This window comes from Eufriesea mexicana, unplaced genomic scaffold (genome assembly GCF_001483705.2).
Source record: "Eufriesea mexicana isolate 0111107269 unplaced genomic scaffold, ASM148370v2 scaffold10344, whole genome shotgun sequence".
Taxonomy (NCBI): domain Eukaryota; kingdom Metazoa; phylum Arthropoda; class Insecta; order Hymenoptera; family Apidae; genus Eufriesea; species Eufriesea mexicana.
The window spans coordinates 70733-82619 of NW_016918030.1; the positions used below are offsets into that span (position 1 = coordinate 70733).

At 29.1% G+C, this 11887-nt stretch overlaps 2 protein-coding genes across 4 annotated transcripts; one reads left to right on the forward strand and one right to left on the reverse strand.

Moving 5' to 3' along the window:
- Window positions 1–2428: 2428 nt before the first annotated feature.
- On the reverse strand, window positions 2429–8629 carry LOC108553403 (uncharacterized). Of its 3 annotated transcripts, none has more exons than XM_017908274.1 (7): window positions 8559–8572; window positions 4313–4615; window positions 3929–4027; window positions 3700–3853; window positions 3420–3597; window positions 3166–3331; window positions 2429–3058 (listed from the first exon to the last, which is right to left on the reverse strand). In XM_017908274.1, exons 3-7 carry the CDS (start codon window positions 4000–4002, stop codon window positions 2437–2439), a joined length of 1194 nt encoding a protein of 397 aa, XP_017763763.1. In that variant the 5' UTR covers window positions 4003–4027; window positions 4313–4615; window positions 8559–8572; the 3' UTR covers window positions 2429–2436. The 3 variants fall into 3 exon arrangements, with proteins under 3 accessions (XP_017763763.1, XP_017763762.1, XP_017763761.1); XM_017908273.1 differs by lacking the exon at window positions 8559–8572 and adding an exon at window positions 4105–4232 and having other exon boundaries at window positions 4313–4333; XM_017908272.1 differs by lacking the exon at window positions 4313–4615 and having other exon boundaries at window positions 8559–8629.
- A 1187-nt stretch (window positions 8630–9816) lies between these two features.
- Window positions 9817–11026, forward strand: Rab21 (RAS oncogene family member Rab21). Its single transcript, XM_017908276.1, has 4 exons — window positions 9817–10102; window positions 10262–10429; window positions 10494–10612; window positions 10683–11026. The coding sequence occupies exons 1-4, from the start codon at window positions 9962–9964 to the stop codon at window positions 10921–10923; spliced, it is 669 nt and encodes a 222-aa protein (XP_017763765.1). The 5' UTR covers window positions 9817–9961; the 3' UTR covers window positions 10924–11026.
- The last annotated feature ends 861 nt before the right edge of the window (window positions 11027–11887 follow it).

Here is an 11887-nt window from a genome sequence, read left to right on the forward strand (position 1 = left end):
CATACATATAATAATTGAAAATAAATAGATTATTGAATATTGCCAGCAGATTGACTTGGAATCAAATGTTCCTCTTCATGTCCCTCTTTTCTGGCAGTGCTACAGAAAGTTTATTTCATAAAAAGCAAAGATTAATTTGTATAAAAATATATATAAATTTATGTAGAAAAGGAATAGCATATATTGCAAGTAAATAAACTTACAAAATAAATAAGTTAAACAAGTATTTCTTATTTTCATTCTTTTAAGGAAGGATCATAGAAAGTTTATAAAGATTATTTAAAAAAAAAAAATGTATTTTATGCGCTGGATTATATCATGGACATCTTAATTATAATTTGAGCCTTTTAAGTTGCAAAGTTTATTTTTAATTAAAAAAAAAAATCAATATATGATAATGCTTAATATATGTGATTTACTAAGCTATGATCCGACCTTTATTCTTGACATATATTAATTATTATATAAATCATAACGTGTGAGTTACAACAAAAACATAGTTATTAATATTCACAGTAAAGAGATCATAAAGTCTCCTAGTCCAAAGAAATGTACAATTCAAATTTGTAAAAGGACAAGGTAGGCAACATTATCCTTATACAAATCAGTTTCGATGTTTGATTGTATATGAAAAACTGTTATCGTTTCCTTGTTATATAACGATTGTCAATGAGCTTAAGCCAGATGGGCAGCAAAAACGCGGCATTTTGAAATTGTAAACCAAATGCCTGTATAAGAGAAATTTTATTATAAAAATTGCTACTATCCCAGAAGTAGATTAATATTAAAATTTAATTGATTATAAAAAAATGTTATATCATGCATAACATTATATAAGAACAATTACTATGTATTGCACATTAATGACTTTAATTCTGATATTACTGTCAAATGTTATATCTGAATAAAAATGTATATCATTCACCAAATTATTTGTCTCTAGTATAAAATAAATGCATAAATCTTGCATACAATTTCACACATCTTTGGTTTCATGATAACGATTATTTTAATTATGTGCAGAATTGTTAATTTTTTTCTATAATGTGGTTTATATGTTATTTTAAATGCATCTTATAAAATTTATAAAATATTAAACAAAAATTGTGATCACTCCTGGGTTAGAAATATGTATTTTAATTTGAATAATCATTGTGCGTATAAGATTATATATCGATCAGAAATAAAAACAAAAAGGAAATTATAAAAAAAAAAAAAAAGAAAGAAAAAAATATCCAATTGATCACAGTAATCTGTTTCCAACAGGTACTTTTATGTGCTTTTGTTCGGTTATGTGCCCATCTCTGAAAACTAGGAACTAACAGTTTTCACTTATTTAGCATTACACTTATTTTGTATGTCGATATTCTGATATTAATCAATTGTTTTATATTAATGCTGCAGTCACCCTGAAATATTATAACAAAGTTTTACTGGTCCAGTTTGCCAATCTGATTGCCATATTCTCATTCAATTTCTCTCTCTAATAATACTGCCTAAATATATCATCATATTGATATGATGCTATTCAATAGACTTCATTTACTTTTATTATAAAGTTACTCTTCATATTATTGCTATTAATGGGTCAGGAGTTACAGTACCTGAACACATTCGTTTCTTAAGTTGAATTACTTAATTTTAACGTCATGGACCTTTATATGGATCATATCAAATGTATTTGGTACAATGTAGCTATCATGACCCTAAGTGAATTCTTTTTTAAAATTTTTGGACCCAAATGTTTGAAATGTGATTGGCATCTTGGAACTTCTATACAAATATTCACATATATGATTGCAATGATAGATAACCCAGATAACAGAAAGCCGTGGATAAGCAAACTTTTATACCATAGAGTACATTAACTAATGCTTAGGGCGAAAATACTATAAACTGCCATCTGCTGAATAATAATCTTATATCTCATGTTACATTACAATGTCATCACAGTATTTTGATGTACGTAGCTAATTATTAAACTTCTAAAATAACTGATAACTTCCCACATGTTAGAATCTTATATGGAAAGTTAACAATTATGAATACATGGCAGTTTATAAGCATTTTTATATATGCTACAAACGGTATTCAGTAGAAACATTGTGCTCTTTTTCAACTATCGTTCTTAAAAATCATCTAACAGACGTGAAATACACTTCAAGAACTCACGTCCATAAAGACAATATCATATATAACTAAGAGCACTATCTATCTACTGTACATCATAACAGTTATTCTAATTACACGAATTCATTTTGTCACCATTTATAACATTATAAACTCTCTGTGCTCAATATGATAAAACTTAAACACTCTTATCCAAAGCCTTTGTAATCTGGGACAGTAATAGCATACATAACACACAATTTTGCATCATAGCATACATCTAACTATATAAGAAAAAATAAATTAAAATTCTATAAGAGACTGACATTAATTAGAGACTGATTGCCTAGAAGAGGCTGCGTGCATGGCAAAATCGACAAGTGGATTACTTGGGACGGTAACGATGGAGTGTGAAGTACTACTGCTTAAAGTAACATTAGCAGAAGAAACTAAGGATAATGGCTTACAAGATAACTGATCAATTTGTTTTATAGGTACCAATTTAATTGGCACATCTGTTTTTAACCTGACAGCTTCCGACACTGGTATAGCTTTTAACTGAACACTTTTCAATGGTTGTATCTTAACTGCTGGTTTTATAGTAGCACTTGTATTTTGAATAATTTTGGTAATTTTACTCTCACCAACTCCTTGGTTGGAAGACTCATCATAGCCAGAATCTGAAGATGAGTCACTAAATGTTTTACTTGCTTGCTTAGAGACTGTTGTTTCTGTACCAGACTCTACACTATGAGCAGGACTAGCAGATGCAGAACTGTGAACAGGACTGGCAGATGCAGAACTATGCACAGGACTACAACTTAATGCATTTGTTTGTTGTTGTCGTTGCTGTCTAGCTATACAACCAATACAAGGTTTTATCAATGAAGGATCTACTATTACTTCTCCATATGGACCTTTAAATATTGTTCCACAACAAATTATCTCCCTAAAATAATATACATATCTTAAAAAACAAAAGAAAACTTATCAAATTGTGCTTATAAATAAATAAAAACTTTACAATCATTCATAAAAGTTGATAATGAAACTAACCGTTTGAAATATGTTAAATCAATAAAACCATTAACAGTTAAGTCATCCTTTGATTCTGGGTCATCTTGCATATCTAATTGTTTTTCAGTTACTGGAATATCGTCACTACCTATAGGACTACCTGCTCGACTTGAACCTTTACTACCATTTCCATTCAAATAATCTTCTAAATAAACAACACGACAAAGTAAAAACAATTGTAAAATTATAATTCCAAAATTTTTTATTTAAAAATACGTATGTTAAACACTAACCTGTTAAATCATCACTCATTGCTGGGCTTTGTTCTCGATCTCTATCAGTTTTTAAATACATGTGTTTCTTTTTCATAATCTTTTCAAACCTTTCTGGTACATCTTTTATTTTCTTTTTGTTTTTTGATTTAAATTTCGTTAGTGATTTGATACCAGGCCCTGCACGTGCATCTACAACCTATAAAAAGAAAAAATATTAATAAATAGTTATACTTAGTAAATGTTTAATAACATGAGTAATTTGGTATAAATAAACAATATCATATTTATTAAAACTCACATGTCTCCAATTGCGGTTACTTCCTGCAGGTAATTTTTTCCATCTTTTTACTAAAAGTACACACGCATTACAAATTTCCCCAGTTCTTCTTTCTTCAAGTTGAAAACATTCCATAAAATCATCTTCATACTTTTTACTGTCTGTAAACCTTGAGCTATAAACAAAATACATCATAATTTATAAAATAATATATTAAGCTCATAGTTTAAAAAATTTCTTTGTTATTTACCTGCTTGATTTGGCTTTACAAATACAGCATCCAGTACTAGATCGATAGACCTTTGGCTTATGAAAACTAAACATTTTGCACGTTATTTTCAGACTGCTTCTGTAAAAGTCGAAACATTAAATAACATTTTTAATTCGACCTACTTGAGACCAGATTAAAATTTTATAAGATCTTACATAAAGAAAGCATATCACATGATAACAAATTCATAAAAAACCAATAAAACTTTAGCCCAACCAAATTCATTCCAATATTTTTTTTCACAATTTATTATCGGTTTATGTTTACAATTGTAAGCAATTACCTACAAAGAAGAATTGCATATAGGTACAAGAATAAAGTAATCGTCAACCGTATGTTTAACGCGTCCTGAAAATAATGTACCTTTACTGAAAACAGCATGTTTCGATGATCGTGACAGTAGTCGAAATTAGCTCCGTTCTATCCGTACAGTATGAAAAAGCATGTAAAAAGTTCAATCGCGATAATTTGTCATGACGAAAAAACCACTGATCGTCACCATCTTTATTATACTTGTTTACATCGATTCGTTGCCAGTTCTGTAACTAACACCGCGATTTCGGCTTGACAGTGTATACGTGCAAGACGCTACGAGCTGTGACGCACGTATGCTACTAGGGGGCGTCCATAATCTCACGAATCCCCACTTTATATTACACGATAAAACTGCAAAGAAAAACAACGTGCTAAAGGAAATCGACACTTTATGAACACTTCTTTCTACATAGAATCACCAAAATCATCTGCCGCTTATTATTACACATTGTAATTACACCTGTATTAAAGTTATCGATAAAATGTGCTAAATAGAAATAACAATGTATTATGTATCCTTTCATAAAGTTATAGTAATTTTCATTACGTATATTAATATCGATCATTACTAAAAAAAAATGATAAAACCATTAAAATGGGAAATATTTGTTATTCTATACTTTCACGAAAATTGGGAATGTATATATAATTATTTAGGAAAAGGAACAAAAAAAGTAGAAAATTGCAGTGTGTTGATAAAACATGTGTTTAAAAATAGAATACGTGAAACCACAACAAATAAGTGAACATGAAACACGAAAATATAATTCTTTTGCTTATAAATTCTTTAGATATTGTTTAACTACATTAAGAAATTTATTTAAATATTTTTTAGTTTATTACTTGCTATAAGCTGAGTATAATGGAAATACTAAAAACAAAAAATTCAATTACTGACATGGTTTAGATTTCAGGAATTATCGATTTCTTATCTTCCTACATCTTTCAATAACAAAATATCTATCGCAACTGGTAATTCACATTTTATCCTGTATCATCTTTGCCTTAATCAAATTTCAAAAGCAGGTCAGTGACGTATAGTGCATCACAGGTAGCATCCACTGTAAATTAAAATTTTAATATGATGTTTTATTTCGGCAATTTTGTTAGGTATTTAAGAATACATATGCAAACTAGCATTCATACGATGTATATCATAAGTACGTGGAAGTAAACCAGTTTTCCTTCGATATACCGAATTTGCTTTGTACGTTATCCACCCGTCCTTGTTTTGCTCAAGGATGATTTTACTCAGAACCATAATAAAGTTCTCAATGATTTAAATTAAGGTGTTACTGATACGTACACTTTTGCATTTCATACCTATATTATATTGTGATCTATTGTATTCTATACACAAATTTATTCTACTAGAGATTCTCCCAATTAAATATAAATTTGTTACGTATATAATTCAGAAGATTCTATTCTATTGTAAGATAATATTTACAATCAATATAATGGAAAAATTAATATTAGTAGTAAAATTCAGTTTGTTATAAACACAAAACACGACAGATCCCCTGCAACGCATTATCTACAATCTCGAATGCTAACGTCTTTCTCAGTTTCAATGTACGACATATTTTTTACTCATTCTGGGAGTGGCGCCATCGGTAGTTGAAACCTCAAAGCAAGAATGTTGCAACGTACTGTACGTAAAAAAATGTAAATGTGCTTTCGCCTCGTTGCAGTCGATGATTATAGTGGGAGACGATGTAAGGGACATCAGGCAACAAGAAGGGGAGGGGAAAAAAAGAGGAGGGTATAGCGATGTTGCCACGTGGTTTGTTGATCGGTTGCCTCTTCATCCCGATACGACTCAGATCTCTGACCTGACTGCACGTATATTAAACAGTACCTATATTTTGCGTATTTGTTTATAAAACAAATGTCAAGATCAACTCCAAACATAAAAGCTAATATCAATTAATAACAAATCTGGCGACATCTATGGTTCAGTTATTCAACTTTATTACGTGACATCTACTATATAGGTACATTTAATTTAGTAGAATTTAATTTGTAGTTATGATAAATGTAGTAATATTAATTAATTTCCTATTTTTACGATAAAATATAACATAGAAATAAAATTACGTATTTATATATCAATTAGACATTTTTTCCATACTATTAGCAAATAATCGTTAACTAAATATACATACTAATTATAATATATCCATTTTATGAAATAAATAAATTTTATATAATGAAATAAGTAAATTATGAATTTCATTTATAATTATTACAGTAATTTTGTTTTATGTATGACATTCTTCAAAGGGATAAATAACAAAAATGAAAAGTGCACAATATCTAAATAAAGTGACCCTGACATGCTAACACTTAATAGTTCAACTTTCGTTCTCATTTTTATAGTTGGTATATGATTTTAAAAATAGAATAAAATATCAAATTATACACTTTCTTTTAGAAATAAATATAGAAGCATTGCTGCATTTCCTTTATGTATGTATTGAAGAAATAACTAATAATACTATAATCAACTATAATAAAAGTACCCCAGTCTGAGAAACTTCGATTTCGTTGAGGCGATGTTTAACGATGTCGCAAGTATCTGATCGAGATGACCTACATTATGATAAAACAGGTTCCGGTATTTTGGTCAGAATAAAAACATGGAGACATATTTCTCTACCTTTGTGACATATAACTTCTAAAAACTATTAAAATGTTTATCAATTTTTACTATCCGACAATTTTCGAAACATAAATTTAAAGATCTCGAATATTATGAAGTATTAAATATTGATTGATCTTTCAATCACAAATGACAGAACATGTTACACAATACACGATTACCTGTTATATTGATAAGAAGTAAGTTCCCAAGTAAATTAGAACAAATTGAAGTTTGTTAAATGTTAAAATGTTATACATGAATGAATGACCACACAGATGAATATAGATATAAATATGATAATAAGAAAACTATTTTATGAATGATCAAAATGTTATTATGTCAATATAATTATTTATTATTATAAAATGAAACTTTCTCTAGTCTAATATTGTTACTGGATATTCTTATAACATTCATTTTTTAAATTAAAAATATTTTCCAATATCATAAAAGATAAAAATGATATTTTAAAATGGAACAAAAAAAATCAGTCGGAAAAATTATATTTATGGAAATTTTTATAAACAGAAAAGATATTTTTCGCCTATACTGGTGTAACAATGTATAAGCTTGAAGACCGTGATTCCGTCTAAAAATGTCTTAGGTCTTTTTTTTTATTCAGTTGGAGGTAAGAAACTTATCAATTTTCAGGGCATATATAACATTAAACATAGCTGTAAGGCTCCCTTTTTAAGCATGTGGGTTCCTACCGAAGTTCGTTCGTGACAGATCGTGTGCCATTTTCATGAAGACAAAAAAAGAAATCTACAAACGTAATGCACTGAACGAAGGACGTGCGCAAGCAAGAGACCGACATGGCGCGTGGCATGGTATAGTCCGCCGCCATCGTCGATTCCTTCCCTTCCCACCGTCCTAACCAACCCTGTCCCGATGAACACACAGTATGTTTATTGAGAATATTAGATAAATATGATATTTTCTTTGATCAATTTCTCAACAATTATTTTAATGATTCCTTTCAAAATACGTATATGACAACACTAACTGACATATATCTTGAATGAACAATAATCAGAAAAGATAGTGATATGATACCCGCCACAAGCGGGCACGCCATGACAGATGATACGGCACGAACAAACAAACAAGTCTACTTGCCAAGTGGAACACCGCGCAGGTAAAACGCGGGAATCATCGTCAGTCTGAAAGATGAATAATATGTAACAACTAGTGGATTTCTATGATGCTCTATGAATATCTTTTCTGTACGTTATTCGGTGTCCTGTCAATGCAATGACGAGTGCCGACAATGAAAAATCCATGAAGGTACGCGGTACCTACGATCTGGTGAAAGTTTCTCTTTGCACTTGACATAAACCACTTAAATTTGAAGGATTATAGTAATGCGTAGTGAGGACGGATTAAGAGAATAACTGATGAATAGACGAGAATGAAAAATAAATGTCAAATGTATCGATGATGATACAGCAGCCTGGCAGATTCTGAGCCCGGAGCCGAAGACGCTGACATCTCGGAACATATTTATCCTAAACACGTGAGTAATTTTGCGTGACAATCCACAAAGTTACTGACAATGTGTCGCGTTATCAATACGTTGTATTTTTATGACACGTGCTCACGAAATTCATATTAAGATGTTGAGATTAATGACAGCAGAGTACTTACCTTTTCAATACAGGTGACGGCCAGATTTGAGAACTCCTTTGCGCAGGCTCACGGCGCTGGCTGTGTTGCATGCTCTAGTCAAATGAATATCCATATATATGAAATAAGAAATTATAATTTTTATCTTGCCGTTATTTGTTTTTTATTCTTAATAACTATATTTTTCATAAAAAAATGTATTATATATTGTATTTAGTATATAGTAACACTATACAAAACTTAAATTATAAATTTGTTCTTATCGTGTAAGTTTGATTTCCGGTCAAGGATTTGATTTTTGTTGGACATCAGTTCGATAAAATACCACCAGGGTTCTAGAACAGTAAAAATTTCAATTTTTTAAGATACAAATAGAATTTAACTGATTACCTCGGTTAAACTTTAATACGTAAGTATACGTATAAATGATAAGATTGTCGATATATGTAGTAAAATGTGTTTTGTCAGAATAATTTGAATAAAATTGCGGTAGCTTAGTAACAGTGAAAGTAGCGCCATCTTCATGTATAACGAATACAATGAAAAAGAAATTATGCGTAGATACAAATTTTTTTACTTTAATAATCCAAAGAAAAATTTGATCAGTGTCTAAACCCTAGAATTTGATCTTTTTCGTCTGACGTTGGAATTATTGAATATGAATGATTTATAGTTATTTAAATTATGAAAAATTTGTATTAGAATGCCAATAATATCTTTTGAACTTCGAGATATGAAACACGAACACTTAACCAATACTCATAATTTGCCATCTATCGGCAATATATTTGAAGTAAAAATAGATGCTTCCATTTTTTTTTACTTAATAGGTAGTAAAATGGAAACAATTTATTTTTTCATTTTATCATTATTGAACAGAAATAAAAATGTAAGTTACATATTATCATAAATTCGTAGTAATCAGTGTAAATCAGTGTTGTCTAAACTTTTATTCACGAATGAGGTGCACTTCCCCCACTCTGCTTTTGTCGCCAAGGAAACTAAACGCTAGTCGTGTAAATTCAATGGAGATCTCGCGCGAGTTTCGTGCTCCTAATATGGACAACTCAAAATGTAATTTACTGTTTTTAAAATTATAAACTAAAAAACTTGATTATGTTTCATCTTAGTTAATGCAAATGTTCTAAGGTAATGAATATAGTACATATCCTGTGGATTGTGTATAAAGTGAAAAAATATATGATTTCTAAATGCATGCTAGGAGACAACTGAGCAGCCCCACTGCTCTGGAGTATTAACGTAGAGGGGGGATAAAGCCGCATGAGGGGCCCCACCCGTGGATATCACATCGTTATGATCGTCAGTCGTCAATATACTCTATAAATTGTGTTATCGACGATTATTCTACGCAATTACAACTGTCATATTCTCTTTTAAGTATATATATTAGTTATTTACAAATTATGGCCAGTTCAATTAATAGCACGGGTAATGGTTATAATTTCAAAGTGGTGTTACTTGGTGAAGGATGTGTCGGAAAAACTTCTGTTGCATTACGATATGTTGAAAATAAATTTAATGATAGACATATCAGTACATTACAGGTAAAAAATGTTTAACGTACCATATCTTTATGTTGCATTTTATTTATATTTTGAATTTATTTGTAGTATAAATAAACAATTTATATTATAATGTTTTTAAACGTAATGAATTGTCGATCGTAATGAATATTGAAATATTTTTAACTATTATATTTTCAGGCTTCTTTTTTAAATAAGAAATTGACAGTACATGGAAAAAAAGTAAACTTGGCAATATGGGATACAGCTGGTCAAGAAAAATTTCATGCATTGGGACCAATTTATTACAGAATGTCAAATGGTGCCATTATAGTTTATGATGTTACTGATTATGATACATTTCTAAGGGTAAAAATTTAAAGAAAAATATTATTCTACTTTCTTACATCCTATATTAACGTTCATTTCACAGGTAATAAATTGGGTTACAGAGCTTAGAAAAATGTTAGGCAGTGGAATCTGTTTAGCAATAGCTGGAAATAAAGTAGATCTTGAAAAGGATAGACGAGTCTATATTGAAGAAGTAGAAGAGTAAGTTTTTTTAAATCTGTCATTATCCTTGTATTATGGAATTTGTTTTGATAAAAAATATTTCTGCTAGGTTTGCTAATAAAGCTGGAGCTATGCACTTTCATATTTCTGCCAAACTAAATGAAAATATTGAAGAAATGTTTTTTCAATTAACAGTACGCATGATAGAATACGCAGATCTTATGGAACAAAAGTCTACATTATCAAGAACGAGTAGTATACGTCGCAATGTTGTTGTAGTTGAAGATGAGGCTGAAGAAACTGAACCAGTTAAGAGTTCCTGTTGTGGTAGTTCTTCGCATGCATCTTAATTTCAGATAACTATTACAATTGGTTCTAATCTTGAACAAGTCATATATATAAATGTGTGTGTATATGTGTGTATATATATACACAAACATAAGATATACATATATATACATACATACATATATATGTATATATACATATTGATGAGCCACATATATCATAAAATTTTTAATATTTTATTTTATAAGAAACAAAAAATAATATAGGTATAAGCTGCTAAGCCTAAGTAACTTAACTGAGTGTAAGGTAAGAAATACTGATTATATTTTGGGAGTTGATTTTTATGTATTTCAATATTCAATTACATTGATAGAGCCTCAGTTGACTCATAAACCAAATATCTTGTTATTCATATATATCATATAACTAGAAGATTTATTACAATTATTAGATATATGTATTTCTGTCATATAAATGTATATATATTTAAATACTATTATGTTTTAATAAAAAGTTAATTAACATATACACGTATTTAATACGATGTTATTTCTTGGGAATGTTTTATAATTCGTAATTTAGATTAATTTATAATTAGTTACAATGTAAAGGATTTACTAGTTACATGCAGTGTTTGTAAGCCTAAAGTATAATATTCTATTCTATCACAGGTACATACATGGATTATAAATATCCACAAATTCAACTATAATAGCAACATAAATCTTATTCTCTTAAATGATTAATTTTTCATAATGTAGTTTTAAACAGTTACATATAAATTCATGAATGAATTATTCATTACTATCTGTAAATGAAAGAAATTTAGGATACCAAAAAGAATGATTAAAAGGAAGTTATACATATGTAATATACATATCATGACATATTATCCTAATATTTTTGTATAAATAATTATATTTTAATACAATACTTTAATTCTATTAATAACAAGGAATGTAATTGAATTATATCAGTTCTATATAGGTCTGGGTTAGTCTTTTTCAATAACAGAGAACATATTAG